This window comes from Schistocerca serialis, chromosome 12 (assembly GCF_023864345.2).
Source record: "Schistocerca serialis cubense isolate TAMUIC-IGC-003099 chromosome 12, iqSchSeri2.2, whole genome shotgun sequence".
In the NCBI taxonomy this organism is placed as follows: Eukaryota; Metazoa; Arthropoda; class Insecta; order Orthoptera; family Acrididae; genus Schistocerca; species Schistocerca serialis.
In genome coordinates this window covers 39,732,413-39,754,782 of record NC_064649.1, presented here as the reverse complement: position 1 = coordinate 39,754,782, position 22,370 = coordinate 39,732,413, and the positions used below count along the sequence as shown (strand labels likewise).

General features: G+C 42.4%; 1 protein-coding gene across 4 annotated transcripts in view; it reads left to right on the top strand.

The window, feature by feature from the left end:
* LOC126428452 (V-type proton ATPase 116 kDa subunit a 1) overlaps positions 1–22,370 on the top strand; it is a 123,216-nt gene that overhangs the window by 25,664 nt on the left and 75,182 nt on the right. For 2 of the 4 annotated variants that reach the window (XM_050090388.1, XM_050090390.1), the window contains exon 3: positions 194–322. In XM_050090388.1, the coding sequence (XP_049946345.1) occupies positions 194–322 (129 nt within the window). Of the gene's footprint in view, positions 1–193; positions 323–18,952; positions 19,081–22,370 lie in introns of all 4 variants that reach the window. The other 2 variants (XM_050090389.1, XM_050090387.1) reach the window with 2 other exon arrangements.

The window sequence follows — 22,370 nt, the reverse complement described above, 5'->3', positions numbered from 1 at the left end:
GTGCAGTCTCATTCGTTGCACATGATTTTGAGTTTCATTCAAAGGCACTTGAAATGTTTCTTTAATAATAAACTGCTTATCCTTATTATTACTGCTGCTGTCAGTGTTTGAGGACTTTCATATTTCAGTTCAGTGTGTTTCTTTTGAAACTATGTTGTTTGAAGACACTTTAATAGTTTTTACCACATTTCAGGCAACATTTGAAAAGCTGGAGAATGAGCTGAGTGAAGTGAATCAGAATGCAGAGGCTCTGAAGCGGAACTTCCTTGAACTCACAGAATTGAAGCACATCTTGAGGAAGACCCAAGTGTTCTTCGATGAGGTAAAATGGAATTTTTGATGTTTTCTTTCTTTATACTTTCAAAAAATAAACCTTATTTCCATAGCCAGAACATTTTTAAATTTTCAAAAGTCTGCAAAATTTATAATGTTTCATGTTTGAGAATATTTGGGTCACTATACTCAGATAAGTTCAAATTGGTGTTGTTCCAGACATATAAGATAGTGTTTTTAGTTTAGGATTTCTCAAGTTATTGGGTGCTGAAAATGGGTAATTTTGGATGGTTTAATATAAGAATGGGACATGCCATATGTTTTGCAGACTGTGAAATTGAGGGATTATGTAATGATAGGGCTTGGCTTAAAGTGGTGAGTCTTTCTTGTTGTTGACAAATATGGCTGCATGCAGCTCAGTATGCTAGAGCTTACTTGAGGCATGTTAATAATGTTACATTAGAAGTTCCCAGAAATTCATAAAATGTTATCTGATAAGTGTTTGGGAGTGAGAGATAAAGCGGTAAGGATTATGCATCTCGACAGGTTCTGGGATTACAGGGATTAGGCAGTCAACATTGACACTAACATTTTCATAAAGATTATACTGTCATTTTGTAATGAAAGCTTCTTTCATTTGAACTTGGATCACACGGTGTTATATTGTGATAAGCAAAGAACAAAGGGCTAAGCTTAAAGGTTTTAAATCACTTTGATAGTAAATATTAGAATGACAACTGACAAACACAGCAGTATTTTTCTTTAAATTCTGTAAAACAGGCTCAGTTATCGAATATTGTAAAGACAAACAGTAATTTCAATTTATGGCATAAGCAGGAATATTCAGTAACATGTAATATTCTGTCAATTTGTACTGAGGTTTTTATCACAGGTCTATGCCACTTCAGTAATAAATCATTTTTTTACTTGTTGTTCTATTAATTGATGTGTGTAACTTAATTCCTGTTTGTGTAAAGGATTCTTCAAATAACAAAATATTGCATGACACCTTATTTGAATACTAACACTTCAGTGTCTTTTGTGACTGATGAATTTAACTGGGGAGAAATAAAGTTTATCTTGTTCAGTTGAGTGTTGCAGCAGATAAGGTTTGTGCTGTGATTGTTTCATTAATTGAAGGATGTTGAAGACCCTATTCTGATGTTTATTTGATAGAAATTTAGTTATACAAAAATGTTAAGCCCTTCAAATCCAGAAGTGGCATTCTGTGGAAATCCTTATCTGCTGCAACTGCTGGCCATATATTTGATAAAGATCTCAATTACAGGTGTGTTATGTTTTAACAAATTGCCTGGCAGATAACCCATTGTAGCGAGATGAGCTGTTACCCCAGAATGTCTCAGTATTGCGTGGTGACTTCAGAATTTTTTTCTATAATCTTGTAGAGTCCAAACGTGGAACTCACTCACAATACAGTGATCCAGCTCACATCACAGCCCTGTTTTGTATTGTGTGTTGTCGTTTTAGTGAATGTCGCAGTTCGATCCATGTATTGAAAAGCATTCATGGTATTTGGAAATGGAGTATGTCCACTTTGCATTTGTACAACCTAGTTTTATATTTGAGAGACTGCCAGCACAGAGTTCATTAGAGAGAGAGAGAGAGAGAGAGAGAGAGAGAGAGAGAGAGAGAGAGAGAGGGGGGGGGGGGGGGAGGGAGGAAATATCCTTGTTTAAAATACAGTTGCAGCTTGTTTACTTACAGAGATAGACTTTAAGAATTTATCAGTTTTTGAGATTTGACAACCTGGAAATATATTAATTCCTAATTTTTGTGTACATTTTACTTTTTGATGAATGCCTCAAAGCTGAAAATTTTGAAGGAAGGATGAACTCTGGTGCTGGCAGTGTCTTTTGTACTTAATGTTCGGAGTGCTTGCATATACGTTGTTTAACTCCTTCTTTTGTAAAGTTGACTACTGTGGAATATCGGTGCAGATTGTAGTGCAGTATTAAAATACTCACCCTTTATGTATGTATGTATGTATGTATGTTGATGTCTGTACTCTATGTAGGCAAAATAGATTTTTATGTTGCTGATGTGTGTGATAACCAAAATGAATGTTTGGGGAATCAGTGGTATTTATAGAAAAGTAGTCAGTAAATATTTAGGTATTGTGGATTGCAGTATTTTTAGAAGTATTGATACTTTGGAACGGAGAAAACATTGTTGCCATTGACATACAGTATTCTCATTGTCTGTAAGACATACAGTATTCCCAATATCTGTATATGATTCAAGAAACCCGAAGATACAGTGACTTGCAGAAGGAAGGCAAAGTAGAAAATATTAGGTGATGGCTTACAGAAAAAAAGCAAAAATCAACAAAGACATTGAAGTTTCTTAGAAAGTGGCATATAATTTACTATCATTAGTTTGCAAAACAGTGCCAGTATAATTTTTTCAGAAATGTGAAGTTTGTAATTTATTCTCTTTAGATATTTCATTTTTTGACACCTTTAAAGGTTTGAAGGATAGATTTTTTTTGTTGATGACATTATCAGTGTAGAGCACTGTGTAAGTTGCAGCACTAGAGATGAATAACTTCACCACAAACCTTCTAACCAGCATAGTGATTGCTTGAGACATAAAGCAAATAATTCTGATCCAAAACAGTTAGTGATTATTTCAGTAGCATGTCCCATCTGAATTGAATCTGTATTTACTGCTGCTAAAACTTTCCCAATATTATTCTCACAATGTATGTTGTGTTTTTCTCTAAATGAGGATAAAGTATGTTGTTGTGCTCTTCATTTTGAAGACTGGTTTTATGCAGCTCTCCACACTACTCCATCGTGAATGAGCTTCGTCATCTCCGAGTAACTACTGCAGTCTACAATCTTTTTTGAATCTGGTTACTGTATTCATCTCTTGATCCCCTCGATTTTTCATCTCCCCCTCCCCCAATGCTTCCCCTACAATACTAAATTGGTGATCCCTTTGTCTCAGAATGTGTTCTGTCAACCGATCCCTTCTTCTATTTGGGTTGCACCACAAATTTCTTGCCTTCTCAGTTCTATTCAGTTCTTCCTGATTTATCATGTGATTGACCCATCTAATCTTCAGCATACTTCTGTAGCACTATATTTCGATAGCCTCTATTCTCTTCTTTTGTAAACTGTTTATTGTCTGTTTTACTTCTGTACATGGGTACACTCCAGACAAATACCTTCAGAAAACAGTTCCTCACACTTAAATCTATATTCAATGTTAAAAAATTTCTCTTCTTCAGAAATCCTTTTCTTGCTATTGCCTGTCCACATTTTATATTCTCTACTGCAGCCATCATTGGTTATTTTGCTGCCCAAATAGCAAACCTCATCAACTACTTTGTCACATTTCCTAATATGATTCCCTTAGCATCGCTTGATTTAATTCAAATACATACCATTATCCTTGTTTTTCTGTTGTTGATAATTTTTTTATCTGCCTTTGAAGACACTGTCCATTCCATTCAAGTGCTCTTCCAAATCGTTTGCTGTATCTGACAGAATTGCAATTAGCAATCGTCTGTTTTTATTTCTTCTCCCCCAAATTTTTTCTTTGGTTTCTTTTACTGCTTGTTCAGTGTACATATTGAGTAAACTTGGTGACAGGCAGAGAGTGTTCCAGTCATCATTGTCAAAACCTTTCTCTAAGTCTACAAATGCTATAAATGAAGGTTTGCTTTTCCTTAACCAATCTTCTAAGATAAGTTGGAGGCTCAATTTTGCCTCATGTGGTCCTATATTTCTCTGGAATCCAAACTGATCTTCCCCGAGGTCAGCTTCTTCTGTAAAGAATTCATGTTAGTATTTTGTAACCATGACTTGATAAACTGTAGTTTTCTAATTTTCACACCTGTCAGCAACTGCGTTTTTTGGAATTGGAATTACTACATTCTTCTTGAAGTCTGAGGGTATTTTGCCTGTCTCCTACATTTTGCACACCACATGGAAAAGTTTTGTAATGGGTGGCTCTCCCAACACTATCAGTAATTCTGATGGAATATCCTCTACTCCCAGGGCCTTGTTTCAATTTAGATCTTTTAGAGCACTGTCAAATTCTTTTCTATCTTTCCCTTAGTGTAACATGCTTCTAAACCCTTACACACGTTCTCAAGCCCAATATTTCTTGCGTTATCAAAGGATTTGTACTAGGCTTTGTCTTTTTACTTGTGTGAACCTCTGCTGCCTTCACTATTTCATTGCTAAAATCTATCCATTTGTCTTCTACTGTGTTCCTTTCCCATATCCTAGTCAACCATTCCATAATGCTCGCCCTAAAGCTCTCAACCTATGGTTCTTTCAACTTATCCAGGTCTCATCTTAATTTTCTACCTTTTTGCAGTTTCTTCAGTTTTAATGTACTGTTCATAACCAATAAATTGTGGTCAGTCCACTTCTACCTTAAAAATGTCTTAGAATTTAAAATCTGGTTCCTAAAACTCTGTTATATAACCAATCTGAAACCCTCTGGTGTCTCCAGGTCTCTTCCACATATTCAGCCTTCTCTTATGATTCTTGAACCAAGTGTTAGTGATGATGAAATTATGCTCTGTGCAAAATTCTACCAGGTGCGTTCCTCTTAGATTCCTTTTCCCCATGCCATATTCACTTACTATTTTTCCTTCTCTTTATTTTCCTACCATCAAATTTCTGTCCCCCCCCATCACAATTAAATTTTCACCTTCTTTACCTGTCTGAATAATTTTTCATTTCATCATATATATATATATATATATCTTCAATCTATTCATCTGTGGAGCTTGTTGGCATACAAACTTGCACTACTGTGGTAGCCGAGGGCTTCATGTCTATCTTGGTTATGATAATGCATTCACTGTGCTGGTCATAGTAGCTAACCTGCATTGTTATTTTGTTATTCATTATAAAATGCACTCCTTTATGACCCCTGTTGGACTTTGTATTTGCTGTTTTAAATGTTCTAACCTACCTGCCCGATTAAGGGATGTAACATTCCGATCTGTAGCATGCCAGGTTTGTTTCTCCTGATGACATCATCTTCCTGAAAAGTACCACCCATACGCCTGAAAGGAGCACTATTTTACCTCTGGAATATTTTAACCAGGAGGACACCATCATCATTTAACCATACAATAGAACTGCATGTCTCCAGGAAAAATTATGGCTATAATTTTCCCTTATTTTCAGCTGTTCACAGTACCAGAACAGCAAGACCTTTCTGGGTAAAGTTACAAAGCCAGATCAGTCAATCATCCAGACTGTTGCCCTGCAACTACTGAAAAGGCTGCTGCCGCCCCTGTTCAGGAACCACAAGTTCCTCTCAACATGCAACCCTCTGTTGTGGTTGTACTGATGGTGTGGCTATCGGTATCACTGAGGCAAGCAAGCCACCCCACCGATGGTTCATAAAACTCCACAGGGCTATTAGGCCTGCTATCAGTGGATTAACCTTATTGTTGATTCATTTATGAAAGTCTCCTCACATGCTTGTGCTTGCTAAAGCCATATCTTTTGCTAGATGAATTTTCAGTTTTTATGCTCCTTAATGCATAGTCAATCCCTGCTAGTTTTCGTAAAGATAAGGTCTCAGACTGCCATTCTGATTTACTGTATTCTAAAGTCGTTCAATATATGACACAATTTACCCCCTTATGAATTGTTTAAAAAGCTTTTACATTGTCAGTAAGTTTATTTAGTGAATTTTCATCATAAGCCTTTTGTCCTTTATTTGTCTTTAGAATTTGCTATAGTAATTTAAAGCAGAAGTAAAATAAATCTGTCCCTCTTTTTCCCCTCCAACTTCCATTTGGGAGTAAGTACATTTATTACGATTTTATAAGTGCTTAGTCACAAAACAAATAAAACAAGGTTATGGTAGTTTTCACTGCACAGCTTTTTCAAAGTTAGAAAATAGCTGGTGATTCATATAAGATTGACTGGCACTATGCACCAATGTTGCACATTGTCACATAACTTTATGGGTCTCACTAGATGTTGATTGCCATGTAGGTTTTGAAATGCATGTATCTAGTAACAAATCTGCGGGTTTAAAAGTGAAGTAATGTTGTTTGAAACTTATCACACTATGGTTTGTTACATTTTGAGGTAGTGGTTCTTCTCACAGGCAGTTAACTTTGTTGTGATATATTTTCTGTTGTACATTAAGTCTTAATGAAGAGTACAGACGACACTGGAATGAGGTTAGATGGATTTGGGGAGGAGAACAGAAACATAGTGTAATTGCATGCCAGTTTTAAAAACTATTACAGTTTTTTAGTTACTTTTCTTAATTTATTGTATGCTGTAATAACTGAGATGAGTCTGTGACAACAAACTCTTAGCACTTCAAAATAGTTTCCCTGTAGCCTTTGGCATGTGCGCTGCAAACCACTGCTTTGATCAGTGGAACTTTCTAAGCTAAATAAGGTTCTTGTAATAAGTAGCTCATTAGAAAACATGCCTTTGTTTTTTAATGCATGAGGGAGTTTTAGGTAATTGGTATAATGTTGTTATGGAAAGAGTAATTTCAGGGGATAAGAGAAATTTTTTTCCATATCAGATGTAACAGACCTACAGCATGCTGTAGGAGATGTTGAACCATTTGATATTTATTTCACAGTTCTAGCGAAGCAACATATTTGTAAACACTGGTCAATGTGTAGTGGTTCCTGGAGAGTTCTCTAGGACTCGGTTCAGAGCAGTTCATTAAATGTCAGACAAGGGACCACTGACTGCTCAACAGAAAGCCAGAAAATAGAAGCAAGAGAATATGGATTATTACACAGAGATATTTCTGTCAACGTTTTAACGCAAGGTGCGTTGCTGCCGAAAAAAATCTGCAAGTTGTATCAGCAATTTGAAAACAATAGGAAATGTGTGTCTCAAATCTGATCACAAGAAAATGTGGAAGCTGTGAGAACCACAGCTGAACTTGTAATAACCTGTATCTCTGTACAGCAAATTCTTCATCCAGACTTCATTTATACCCATACAAAATGACAGAGCTCCATACTCTTCTTGATCAGCAGAAAGAAGACATGTGTAACTTCGCTGCTTGAGTAATTCAGGGGGGAGGAGGATTCATGCACAATGTCTGGTTCTCTGACAAAGCATACATCCGCGCTAATGGCATAGTCAATAAACAAAATGTCAGGTTCTGGCCTACTGAACATCCAGTGTCCTTTCATGAAATAGACAATTGCAGTTAAAGAGCATCTGGGCTGTCATTCAAGCCACAGATTAATTAGACACCCCTTTTTTAATGGGATAGACAAACATAGGTCTCCATAAAGATTGTGTGTCCTACACAAAGACTCGTTAAATCAAGATCTTCCACACAGGTCACACAATTGTTTAAAGATACGTTGGGAACTGTAACAGAAGCACAAGTAAAATCAAACAACGGAAAATCCAGGGTGGAATGTATAAGTAATTGTGTTGTGTAGGTGGACTTAAACTTACAGCATTTTTCATTTTTATTTAGGAAACTGAGAATCTGCTGAATGATCTGAGATTCTGAAAGCAGGTTTTGGTCACCTTTCCTGTGTGACAGAATAGTTGTTGTGTAGGCAGACCTCCCTCCCCCCCCCCCCCCCCCCCTCTCTCTCTCTCTCTCTCTCTCTCTCTCTCTCTCTCTCTCTCTCTCTCTCTCTCAGCAATGTATGCATGTGCTGACGGATGTAAAGCCACAAAAGATAGATGTAAGTGATCACACCAACATTCTTTCCCTGGTGTCCCTTATTAGATTCAGTGTAGCAGTCACGTTTTAACTGTGTGCACTACATGGCTTATCACAGATTACACTGCATCTCACTTGTCAGCAATGTACTCGTGCTGTAACTGTGTATGAAACACAACATCCCCTTGTACTGTCATGTATTTTAACACCATTGATTTTTCCTCATGGAAATTTAATTTCATAGAAATTGTACTTCATAAAAAAATGTGGGGCATCTGAACTTGACTCTTAACTTCAATTTGTGCAGTTGTAAGGTTCTTTATTGGCTCAGTTATTGTACATGATACAAACATGGATATGCTAGAATACTGCTATGGAAGAGAATTGCAAGCCTTTTTTTCAATCAGTGTGCTTGCAGCCTCAAAGTTCTGCTTTCTGTTATCTTCACACACTGTGCCATTGTACTGTGATGGATGTGCAGTTGTACTCTTTTAGTACATACATCTCACATTAAAGCCCCCCCAGGGGATCCACAACTCTTTTGTGGATACGTGCGTAGCGAGCACGGGGCCCCGAGCTAATGTGGCCTTCCTTCCTTTCCGGGCTGCATACCTTCCCTTTCCGCATCCTTCCCCATCCCCTGTCTTCACCCCCCCCCCCCCTCACCTCTTGCTCTTTCCTTCACTTTCTCCCCCTCTGGGAGTATGGTTTGCGCCTACGTCCGGAGACGGACGCTTGTAAATGTACCGCATTCTTCTTCTTCCTTGCTTGTATGTCTTCTTCCTTCCTTTGTCCATCTCCTTTCCTTACCTCTTCTCTTTACCCTTTTCTCCGCTGCGGCGTTTGAGACCCCCTCTTCTTTCCTTTCCCTTTCTTCCTCCCTGTGCGTGTCTGAAGGCCGACCCACGCACTTCCATGCGTAGCCGGTGACGGGGTAACGCGTAATTCCCCGCCCCGGGTAGACAGGTAGGACACGTACGTACCCCCTGGTAAAGGCCAGGCCCAGGGAGGGGTGATTACCCGAGCTGATACCTTCCGAAAGTGCCGATTGGTCCCTCCGTCCGTATGTCGGGAGGTGTGACCTGAGGTGTGAACAATCACCTAAGGCGGGTGTGCCCTCGGTGAGGGCCCCCACAAGGGAGGAGCGCGCCATCGGAGACGCCGGTAATCATGGGGGATTCTTCCGCAATGGTTTCCTCACCTTCCACTATGTCTGCTCACAAAGGTAAGTTCACTGAGTCTCAGCCACAGACGGTTCTTCCATCGTTGCCACAGTTCCTTGTTGTTTCTCGGTCTGACGAAGGTCACGACTTTTCCACGGTCAACCCTTTCATTATTCAGAAAGGTGTCGACGCAATTGCGGGTCCTGTAAAGTCTTGTTCCAGATTACGGAATGGTACCCTGTTGTTAGAAACACACAGTGCCCTCCAGGCTCAAAAATTGCTGCGTACTTCTCTGCTCCACACCTTCCCTGTCCGGGTGGAACCGCACCGTACCTTAAATTCCTCGCGTGGAGTCGTTTATACACGCTCCCTCGATGGATTGTCTGACGAAGAAATTCAGCACTACCTGTCTGACCAGGGCGTCACCGCTGTTCATCGGGTTATGAAAAGGGTTGACTCGAACATCATTCCAACCCGCACTGTCTTCTTGACTTTTGACAAAGTTCAACTCCCATCAAAAATCAAAGCAGGCTATGAGATAATTTCCGTTCGCCCTTATGTCCCAAACCCTACGCGTTGCTATCGATGTCAGCGGTTTAATCACACCAGCCAGTCCTGTTCCAATCCGGCCAAATGTGTTACGTGTGGCAGGGATGCCCATGAGGGTGCTTGTCCACCTCCATCCCCTCGCTGCATCAACTGTATGGGTGACCACGCTGCTTCCTCTCGAGATTGCCCTGTTTTTAAGGACGAAAAGCTGATCCAGGAAATAAGAGTGAAGGAAAAGGTGTCGACCTTTGCTGCTCGAAAGTTACTCGCCAGTCGACAGCCCACCGTGCCTCAGAAAGGAAAATACAGCGCTGTCCTTGCTTCTTCTTGGCCAACAAAGGAGGCGGCCACGCAGACTTGCGACCTCACATTTAGTACCACGGTCGTCAGATCGGCCAGCGCAAAGATCGCCCGTTCAACCTCACCTCTTTCGCCTGCCCACTCTATGGCTCACCCTTCGTCGGGTTCTGCTAAATCTCGAGCCCAAAAGTCAGACGCCAAGTCTACAAAAAAAGAGCATTCTCGTGAAGAGTTTTTACGTACTGCAACTTCACAACCATCGGTTCCTCCTTCATCTAAACATACCTCCAAGAAGGCTACGAAGAAACACAGTTCCTCTCCTTCTCCGCCAAGGCGTGTCCCATCTACAGCACCACCTGGCGGAAATCGCCCTCGGCCATCTTCTGTGTCGCCGAGGCGCACTGTTGGTGGCCGGTCAACTGGCCGATCGTTGGTGGCAGGAGCTGCTCCTGACCAACCTATGGATCAGGATCTTCTGCCTTCGACTGAATGCCATTCCATGCTGTCGGTCGCAAGCTCTGAGCAGTCGTTGAGTTGACAGCACCCTTGGTGCCGTTCCTCCATTTTCTGTTCACCCTATGTCCATTATCCACTGGAATATCCGCGGCATTCACGCCAATCGGGAGGAATTGTCGATCCTCTTACGATCCTACTCGCCGGTCATCTTCTGTCTTCAGGAAACAAAGCTGCGTCCCCATGACCGCTTTGTTCTCCCTCATTTTCAGTCCGTCCGATACGACCTCCCCTCAGTTGAAGGCACTCCAGCCCATGGAGGACTCATGATTCTGCTCCATGATACTCTCCATTATCACCCAATCCCCTTAAACACTTCCTTCCAAGCTGTCGCCGTCCGTCTTTCCGTTTCTGGATACACGTTCTCTCTTTGTACGGTATACATTCCATCGTCTACACCAATGGCACGAGCTGATCTCCTTCATCTTCTTGATCAGCTTCCACCCCCCTATTTGCTGGTTGGGGACTTCAATGCCCACCACCCGCTTTGGGGATCTCCACATCCTTGTCCACGTGGCTCACTATTGCTAGACGTCTTCCACCAAGCGGATCTAGTCTGCCTCAACACTGGGGTCCCTACATTTTTGTCTGCCTCCACGGCAAATTTATCCCATTTGGACCTTGCGGTCGGTACTGTTCCGCTAGCTCGGCGCTTCGAATGGTTCGCCCTTGATGATACACACTCGAGTGACCACTTTCCATGTGTTCTTCGACTGCAGCCTCAACTGCCATATATGCGCTCGCGACGCTGGAAGTTTGCCCAAGCCGATTGGACACTTTTTTCGTCTCTAGCGACATTCGATGACCGTCGCTTTCCCAGCGTCGACGATGAGGTCACACATTTTACCGACGTTATTCTCACAGCTGCGGAACGTTCAATACCACGCACCTCCGAATTGCCCCGGCGCCCTCCAGTTCCTTGGTGGAACGAGGCCTGCCGTGACGCAATACGTGAGCGGCGACGTGCTCTTCGCATTTTCCGTCACCATCCAACTTTGGCCAACTGTATCCGATATAAGCAGCTCCGTGCGCGATGCCGTCGCGTCATCCGCGATAGCAAGAAGGCAAGCTGGAAATTCTTTACTAGCTCATTTAACAACTTCACTCCCTCCTCGGAAGTTTGGAGTCGGCTTCGACGGTTCTCAGGCGCGCCTAGTTTCTCCCCGGTCTCTGGGCTCACTGTCGCGCATGATACCTTAGTGGACCCCGTCGCAATTTCTAACTCATTGGGTCAGCACTTTGCTGAGATTTCGAGCTCTTCAAATTACCCGCCAGCGTTTCTCCCGAAGAAACGTGCAGCAGAAGTGCGGCATCTTGCTTTCTCCTCTCAAAATCGCGAAAGCTACAATACTGTTTTCTCCATGCGCGAACTCCAACATGCCCTCTCTTCTTCTCGCTCCTCCGCCCCAGGACCGGATGGTATCCATGTCCAAATGTTGCTGCATTTATCAACCCATAGCCTGCGTCACCTCCTTCGCCTTTATAATCGAATTTGGACCGACAGTACCTTTCCCAGGCGATGGCAGGAAGCTATTGTCGTTCCCGTTCCGAAACCTGGAAAGGACAAACATCTCCCCTCTAGCTATCGCCCCATTTCTCTCACGAGTAGTGTCTGTAAGGTTTTGGAGCGTATGGTGAATTACCGTTTAGCTTGGTGGCTGGAGTCCCGCAGTCTTTTAACACCAGCCCAATGCGGATTCCGAAAGCATCGTTCTGCTGTTGACCATCTTGTTGCTCTCTCCACTTATATCATGAACAATTTTCTCCGGAAACGCCAAACGGTAGCAATATTTTTTGATCTGGAGAGAGCGTACGATACCTGTTGGAGGACAGGCATCCTCCGCACACTGTTCTCTTGGGGCTTTCGAGGCCGGCTGCCCCTTTTTCTTCGCGAATTTATGGCAGAGCGCACATTTAGGGTGCGGGTGAACACTACTCTCTCCCGTACTTTCTCCCAAGAAAACGGGGTACCCCAGGGCTCCGTGCTGAGTGTTGTACTGTTTGCCATCGCCATTAATCCAATTATGGATTGTCTCCTTCCTGATGTCTCGGGCTCCCTCTTTGTGGACGATTTTGCGATCTACTACAGTTCTCAAAGGACCAGCCTTCTTGAAAGACGTCTTCAAGGATGTCTCGATCGCCTCTACTCGTGGAGCATCGAAACCGGCTTCCGTTTCTCACCCAGTAAGACCGTTTGTGTTAATTTTTGGCGACGTAAGGAGTTTCTTCCGCCCTCCTTACATCTAGGTCCTGTCAACCTTCCGTTTTCCGACGTCGCTAAATTCTTGGGTCTTATGTTTGACAGAAAACTGTGCTGGTCCTCCCACGTTTCCTATCTTTCGGCTCGCTGTCTGCGTTCCCTTAACACCCTCCGTGTCCTGAATGGTACCTCTTGGGGAGCGGACCGGGTGGTCCTTCTCCGCCTCTATCGCGCCTTAGTGCGCTCGAAATTGGATTATGGAAGCATAGTCTACTCCTCTGCTCGGCCGTCTATTCTTCGGCGTCTCGACTCTATCCACCACCGTGGATTACGTTTAGTGTCTGGAGCTTTTTACACCAGCCCTGTGGAAAGCCTTTATGCTGAGACTGCTGAACCTCCGCTGTCCAATCGGCGGGCAGTCCTTCTGAGTCGTTATGCTAGCCATCTGTCTTCCATGCCTGCTAATCCAGCCCATAACCTTTTTTTCGACGCCTCCTTTGATGTCGGGTATGCAGGCCGCTCCTCCTCCCTACTACCCCCGGGAGTCCGCTTCCGTCAACTGCTCCATTCTCTTTCCTTCCGCTTTCCTAAAACCTTCTTGACAACTTGGGGTACAGCACCGCCTTGGCACCGTCCCCGGATAGACTTGCTCAGAGACCTATGTCAATTTCCCAAAGATGGTACCCCTACACTTGTTTACCGTCGGGCATTTGCTGCTCTATGTGCACAAATGACGGAAGCCACATTTATTTACACCGATGGCTCGAAAACATCGTTAGGTGTAGGGAGTGCCTATATTGTTGGCGACACCCCAAATCACTTTCGGCTTCCCGACCAGTGTTCGGTTTATACTGCAGAGCTTTACGCTGTTCTCCAGGCTGTCCACTACATCCGCCGCCATCAGCGGATACAGTACGTAATCTGCTCAGATTCTCTCAGCTCTCTCCTAAGTCTCCAAGCTCTTTACCCTGTGCACCCTCTGGTCCACCGGATTCAGGACTGTCTGCGCTTGCTCCACCTGGGGGGCGTCTCAGTGGCGTTCCTCTGGCTCCCGGGACACGCTGGTATCTGTGGAAATGAGGCGGCCGATATAGCGGCCAAGGCTGCAGTCTCTCTTCCTCGGCCAGCTCTTCAGTCTCTTCCGTTTACCGATCTACGGAGCGGTTTATGTCGCCAAGTTACTCATTTATGGCATGCGCATTGGTCAACACTTCCCCACAATAAATTGCGGCAAGTGAAAGCCGTTCCTTGCGCTTGGACCTCTTCCTCCCGAACGCGTCGTCGGGAGGAGGTAATTTTAGCTCGACTCCGGATAGGGCATTGTCTTTTTAGTCATCGACATCTTTTAAGCGGTGATCCTCCCCCACTCTGTCCCCACTGCTCTCAGCTGTGGACGGTCAGACACCTTTTAATTGAATGCCCCTATTTTAATCCGTTACGCTCCCGTCTACAGCTATCGCCTGATCTATCGTCGATTTTAGCAGATGACACGCGCTCAGCTGACCGCGTTCTACAGTTTATTAGTGACAGTGAAATGACGTCAGTCATTTGAAGCTTTTTTTTTTGTGGACAACCAACCCCTTTCTATAGTGGACTTTTAAGCATTCCTTCTGCCTTTAGTTTCTCCAATTTTCTGACTATGTTTCCATTGCTGCTGATTTTAAATTTCGTTTTTTTCCTGTTTTCTACGTCACGGGCTGGGCGCTAATGACCATAGAAGTTTTGCGCCCTAAAACCACAAAAAAAAAAAAAAAAAAAAATCCCACATTAAAGCACTAACTGCAAACAGATGGGACAAATTATTAAATTATTGCCATTAGGTGGGACAAGTACCCAAGTCACCTGACACTTGGTTTGTGGTGTGGCAGTCTGAGTGTGAAATCTGCACCCACTCTACAGGTGAGATGATGTTGCGAGAGGTGTGCCACATATTTGTGTCTTTGCTATGATAGACCTCATGCGACAAAAATAAACTAAATTCATTCTTGTTGTCTGAGACACTAGATTCAGTATAGTACTCCAGTGGGTCTAACAAAGGCGTATTAGGGCCACTCTGCCCTCTTTGAATTTTGTCATACTTCATGAGATATCAATGTCAGTGCCTGTAAATCAATTTCCTGAAGCAGTAAGATGCAGTGCTCTGAAACACAATGAAAAAGCTGTGTTTGATGATTTCTGAGATGCATTACAAAACACCTTAAATTTATTAACGTAATTGCCAGTAGCTGACAGTGTAGCACAAAAGTATCGTAAAGTTGCTGTTCTGGACGTTTCTAGCAGTAACATTTTTGCTTTTTTAAACTCTGTATTTGTCAACAAATGGAAATGTCAAATAACAAATATTGAATAATAATTTTTTAATAAAAATCTTTTTTATTACTAATCTCATGAAAATGCAAGAATTTGCAATAAATTAAAATTTGGCGCAAAAATGTGAAAAATCAAATAGAAAACAAAACACATTATTTCTGGAAATCAAACAGTATTATTGATGAGTATAACTTCTCATTTAAAAAGTAAGGCATTTTGCATGTCTGTATCAAACATAAATTTATTATCAAACAGCCACTAATTAAAAATACAAAGGTATTACTTTGGAATGCAAAACTTAACAATGAAACTGTCACAGTGTGTGTCACTGTCAAGTAACACAGCTAAATGAAAATTGTACCTTACATAAAATCAACTGATACGGTGTAGTACAGAAGGTAACTGAAAGAAATACACAGTGAGACAAACAGAAATGACACTTCTAATTAGACTGTAATTACACTGTAGTCACTGTGATTCATAATGGCCCCTGCACAGGGAGGACATGGTTGTTAATAGGGCATGTGATCATCACAGAACTCAGTGCATGCTGTGCAACGTGCTCCCATGCTGGCCGCAAAATTGGTAAGGAGATTTTGGGGTAGGGCGTTCCATTCACCAGCTCAGTTGACTACTGCCGGATGGTTGTTCGTACATGTGGACATGCAGTAATAGGTCTCCCTAATGCATGCCACATGTGGTCAGTGGGATTTAAGTCGAGGGGGGGGGGGGGGAGGGTGGTTAAGGGCAGGCCAGTCCATTCACCAATTATAGTATCATTCCAAGCATGTTTTTCCAGGAGGTCACACACTGTCACCTAAAAAATGCAAGTCAGGGATGAATTCATCCCTGAACACACACACGTGGGGAAGTGTGCAGTGTCAGAATTACATTGACTGGTGGGTGTACTGTGCTTCCCCACACCGTAACAACCAGATCACCAAATGTCATGTTTGACAATGTGCATGGGTGCATTACGTGTTCACTCATCTCACCATATGAAGGTACATCCAGAATCCCTACTCAGACTGAATCTGAGAAGAGCACATGACACCACCCCTTGTTGGTTCAGGTCCTATTGTCTTGGTATCATCACAAATACTGCTGCTGATGCTCGCACGTCAGTGGAACACAATGTGCTGGTGATCGAGCAAAGAGACTGTTCCCATGCAGTCACCGTGTCACTGTGGATTGTGAGATTGCTTGCCTTGCAGTCCTTTTAAATGTGGTTGCAGCTGAACATGCTGTTTGACTTGAGTCCTTTCCTGCCTGTTGTACAATATAGTGGTAATCTGCTGCTGTAGTTGACTGTGGGCAACCAACTCTTCTTCAGGCAGTGCCTCTGGTTTATAGAACTCTCCCCATGCACATGAAAGAAAGCTGTGAACAATACCAAATTTCTGGGCTACACCTCTCTCTCTCTCTCTCTCTCTCTCTCTCTCTCTCTCTCTCTCTAACTTTGGGGGGCTAGCACCACTTGTCATTCATATTACATCAAGCTTCCCTTGCACGACTGTAAGGCCTGTTGCAACATGCTCACACATGCTCATTACTTTCCTCCTAGTTGTTAATATGTAACATTACTTTATCATGCCCTTAAGTTCTACAGAGCAGCATATTTGTATTAAAAATTAATATTTGGTATTTATCAATAAACATTACATTTTTTAAATACGCATGGAATTTATATAAAGTAAAAAAAAGTTGCTAGTAGTGAGATCTGAACCATTGAGTTTACAGTTACTAGGCTTTCACTCTACGATATGGGCTACTGACAATTATACAAATTAGCTTGATGTTTTGTACCAGACATAGGTCAGAAATCCCCAAAGGCAATTTTTTCAAGGTCTCTCTTCCCCACCAATGGAACTTCTTCAGGAAACTGACACCTGGGCAATGACCTTACACTACTAAAAGAAGAAAATCAAAGAAGGCCTGTCAATCATATCCTGTGTAAGGATAGGGAAACTTATGCTGCTCTGTGGTTTGACGTGATTGTTTCCTTGATATGCTTGCTAAGTGAATTCAGTGGCTATGAAAGAGGTGCAGACATTCCTGATGGCACGAGGTGCAGCATATTTGAGCTTATAACTCATCTACTTAGACTCCGATGGTGATGCAGTGTACCCACTGCACGCACATAATAAAGAAAGCACTCCAGAACATTTGGGCACCCTCTTTCACTTATCACCTTGGAAAGATGATGCTATTCCCATGCGTACCTGAGCATGTGCAGATCGGAGCAATCAGTTGGCAGTTGCAGCAGCCAAAGAGCTGAAGCACTGGGATGTTGTAGGTGTTTTTGTGCACTCATAAACGGCTCGATTCCTCGGACTATAGGTGAGTAGTTAACTTGACTTTTGTGCTAGCATATTAAGAAAAGGCGTCTGGTGAAGCACAGCAGGGATGTAAACAGATCTAGATTGGTAGAGCACCATCTGCAGTAAAGCAGGAAAGCAGCGTTGAATCTGTGTAGCATAAATGAAAACTTAATTTCAGCCCACAAAACTGCTCAGAGAGTTCAAACTCTTTAAATGCTTTTGTTGTTGTGTATCCCTTTTCCCGCAAGTTATGGATAAATCAATAATTTTAAATTACTCTGTAGAAGAAATTCTATAGAACTGGATGCAAAATATGCTACAAAACACTGATATGGTTATAATAGAGGGAAACATTCCACGTAGGAAAAATATATCTAAAAACAAAGATGATGTGACTGGCAGGTCGACACACAAACATACACACAAAATTCAATCTTTCGCAACACTGTTGCCTCATCAGGAAAGAGGGAAGGAGAGGGAAAGACGAAAGGATGTGGGTTTTAAGGGAGAGGGTAAGGAGTCATTCCAATCCCGGGAGCGGAAAGACTTACCTTAGGGGGAAAAAAGGACGGGCATACACTCGCGCGCGCACACACACACATATCCATCCACACATATACAGACGTCTGCTTGTGTCTGTATATGTGTGGATGTATATGTGTGGATGTATATGTGTGGATGGATATGTGTGTGTGTGTGTGTGTGTGTGTGTGTGTGTGTGTGTGTGTGTGTGTGCACGAGTGTATACCAGTCCTTTTTTTTCCCCCTAAGGTAAGTCTTTCCGCTCCCGGGATTGGAATGACTCCTTTCCCTCTCCCTTAAAACCCACTTCCTTTCGTCTTTCCGTCTCCTTCCCTCTTTCCTGATGAGGCAACAGTTTGTTGCGAAAGCTTGAATTTTGTGTGTATGTTTGTGTTTGTGTGTCTGTCGACCTGCCAGCATTTTCATTTGGTAAGTCACATCATCTTTGTTTTTAGCTACAAAACACTAAATTTTTCATGATGTCACTGTACTGTTCATGGTTTTGAGTTACACTGCTAGGAGAAAGTATATACATCAGGGAGTAATGTATAATTGCACTGAGCAAGATAAGGCATTATTTTGTATGCAGTAGGCTATTTTAATTTCATTGTAGCATATGCAAAAGTAACATAGTGAGTACAACAAAGGTCTTTCTGCAGAAAGAAGTGCCAGTAGCAGTTGTAATTCATAATTTTTTGAAACTTTTATAAGAATAATTCTTTTTCAGTTCCCAGCACACACACAATTTGTTGTATGTTTGTATGTAGAGCAACTTGTGACCTTGTTCTGTCTTGTTTCAAAATTGGATTGACTGAATCTGTTGTGCATGTGATCCTCATATTGTGTAGAATAAAAAAATTCCCTTATATTCCTAAGTTACACTCCTGCACGAGACCAGGATTGTCCTGCACGCTAAATATTATTTGTGACCGTACTCCTCGTATATTTTCTTTGCTGACGGCTCTCTACCACTCGCTTGTGCTCTGCATGTGAGTTGTTTGGACTCCCACCTCCCCGAACCGCCACTGCCGCCTCCCCCGAATCCTGACGATGGATTCGCCCTAGGTCTGTCGCCACTGCGTCAGGCGGCAGGCGAATAGAGGGTGAACGCTACGCTCGCAGGGTTGTGTTGCCAGGCTGATCAGAGCTACCAACCCACCTACCTTGCGTACCCGCAGATGGCTGACCCGAGTCGCGAGGAAGAGCAGGTCACACTTCTGGGGGAAGAAGGGCTTCGGGCCGGCGGACAAGCTCTCAAACTCGGGTAACTACATTAGCAGTCCTCTGGTCACACACACACACACACACACACACACACACACACACACACACACACACACACACACACACACAAAAAAAATATGAATATATTATTTCCTCTCGGCCTGTCTTTAAAGTACAGCAATGCCTTGGCTTTTGTCGATGATCTGCCTAAAACTAACTAGTGAAATCTGTAGTGTGAAACTGAGTCAGTTGTTTTCAGATGAATAATTGTAAAGTGTAAAGAGTTCAGTCCATATTGCAAAGATTATTTTTTAATGTTTTCTAATGTAACAATTTTTGGCTTTGCAATGTTAGCTTTCATGGCCAGTGGTCACTTCACTCAAAACTTCTGGGCCAGGAGGCTGTGCTCATCTCTGACTGTAGGATGCATCCCCAGAGATAAAAATGAACTTCAACAGAGATTCAAAACAACCCTTCATTTATAGAACTGTATAGAGGGCACAACCATTCTCCACATGACACTGAATGTATAATTCTCTGGCTGGTGTCATCATTCATGATTAAAAGGACTCGATCATTCTGTTGGTGCAAATTGGCCTCCCCATTTTATTTAACTTAACACTCTCTTTTCTGTTAGAGGTGTCAGTATACCATTGGTGGACGGAGCTAATAAACAGGTAAAATCTCCTAGGATGTTGGGTACATCATTTTTGTTTTCCACTATCTGTGGACACCACCAGATCCTGAAGATGATCTCTGCAGAGGAATTTAAAAGTCAATTGAGAAAAAGAAATTGAAGATGAAAATAACACAGCCTGACATACTAAAAGATTTTACTTTCAGTAAAGTGGCCACAAAATCCTGCAGACTTGCGTAAAAGGGCTGATAAAATTTGTGAGTAGATTTATGTAAAAGATAAGCTGAATCACATACAGTGGCTTTCAAGAAAAAGTAGTTACACCACTGAGGAGGTGGAGCACTCCCTCCAAAGTGAGAATGCCAAGACTAATGAATGACAAAGGCTGCCAACTGGGACAGTTTTCCTGCCTTTTAATAACAGGTTTACACATTGCATTGTCAGAAGTTTTGCTATGTACCACCTTTTTGACCCACTGAGAAAGAAAGTTACTGAGAACAGCGAAAGATCCACTGCATACACTAGTGAAACCTGGTGTATGTAAAAGGAACTGCTGCCTTGTCCATAGTGACATATCAGTTGTAACGGAACATGTTTTTCGAGGTACGAACCACGAAATAAAGTTCTGTGTGACTGATGTCACTAGCTGTGGACACCACTAGATCCTGAAAATCATCCCAGCAGAGGGATTGAAATGTCAATCAAGAAGAAGAAATTGAAGATGAAAATAACACAGCATAACATCCCAAGAGATTTTACTTGTGGGAACAATGGCCACAAATTTCTGCAGACTTGCATAAAAGGGCAGATAAAATTCTGTGTGACAAGACAATGCATTATAATGCACACGTGTATAGGGAAACAATAGAGATTTACAAACACAAAGGTAGTTTTAACAGAAAAGAATCGAAGGTTAAGTTTAATAAAATATGAATGCTGACTTTGCACAAGCATAATGACAAGTGTTTTTAATCTTTTAATCAAAGACAATTATACCAGCCAGAGTCAATTGTGCATTCAGCTTCTTGTAACAAGTGGTAATGCCCTCTATAAAGCTCCATAAATGTGGGGGTGGCTTGAGACTTCAATGTGATCTCTGAAGATGTTACCGATCGAGCTGGTGCAGTGGTTAGCAAACTTGACTTGCTTTTGGGAGGATGATGGTTCAAACTCACGTCCGGCCATCCTGATTTAGGTTTTCCGTGTATTTCCTAGGCAAATGCCAGGATGATTCCTTTTAAATGGCACGGATGGCTTTCTTCCCAATCCTTCCCTAATCTGATGGGACCGATGACCTCGCTGTTTGGTCCTCTCACCCAAATCAACCAGTCAACAAAAGATGTCTCTGGCAGTCAGGCAGGAAAGATTAAAGGTTGTGGAATAGCTTTATATATCAGCAATGACCTCTCAGCCCTGAAGTTTTACCTGCTGTGTTTTTGGCTTGTTTGCCACCATCATTTCTTCAGTACGTCGAACATGAGATAAGACGTATCCAATCACAGGTCCGTGCATACTTACCGACCATAGGCTGTCAACCTAAGCCTAGCATTGAGATATGGTGCGTCAGATAGTTGGTGCCATGATGATTGGATCAAACAAACTGAAGCTAATCATGTGTGAAGTATTAAAAATATATATTTGCTATCTAGACCAAACTGATAGTGCCAGAATTATAGCTGTCTCTGCAGTAGACTTTGTCTCATTTTGACAATGTAAAAGATTAATTTGTTCTACCTCATGCAAAATACACACCAAAAACATGTTTTATCAGACAGTAAATTTAGTATTTAATCATGTTGGAGTTTCAAGCTCTGTGTCCACGACTACACAGAATAAAATTAACAGGGTCTGCTTTTTAGCCAAACAGTTATAAGTTCGTGCTCGCCCAAAAATGTATCATCAGTTGTTCCATCCTCAGTGGGTTTTATTTACTTTCCTGTTGATTACATTTAACTGTTCTGTGACAGACTACACATTTCAGCCACAGGTCTCTAATGGAGAATGCCATTGTTGGTGAGTGGTCCTGTTATTAATCTTGAAAGATTTAGATTTTTTAGAGTTCTTGATTTGTATTAATGTGCCTTTTTCAATCTTGCCAATATTTTTCCTCGTATTCTTCCACAGTTTTCTGCTATTTGCATTTGCCTATTTCACTGTACTATGTACCCCCCATGAGGCTCGCCACTCTTTGGCTGGTTCGTGCTTGGCTATCATGGGCCCCTGATTGTCCTATGTATCTTGATAAGTGGGCTGTCCAGGAGATTCGGATGAAGGAAAAAGTGCCTACCAGGTTGCACGCAAGTTGCTGGCTAGTTGGAAATCTTGTACCTACAGTACGTTACCTCTTAATCTATGAAGGATGTGGCCGCAGACATGTGACCTCAAATTTAGCACTGCGGTTGTGAAATTGCCCTGTGTCCTGGTAGCATCCTCGTTTCATTCTTCAGCTGTGCAGCATGTCACCAGACTTTCACCTCGTGGGCCGAAGTCACAAGCTACACAACCGGCAGGACAGAAAGAGTACTCTTGGAAGACTTCCTACTTCCCTCCAGCCAACCTACATCTGAATGTTCCTCTCCTAACCGGACAGGCTCGAAGAAGTCAAACAAAGGCACACAGTCTTCCCCTTCACCAACTCAGAGATCCCCTTTGACGGTGTTGCCATGGGATACCCTTGCCCGGCCGACCTACAT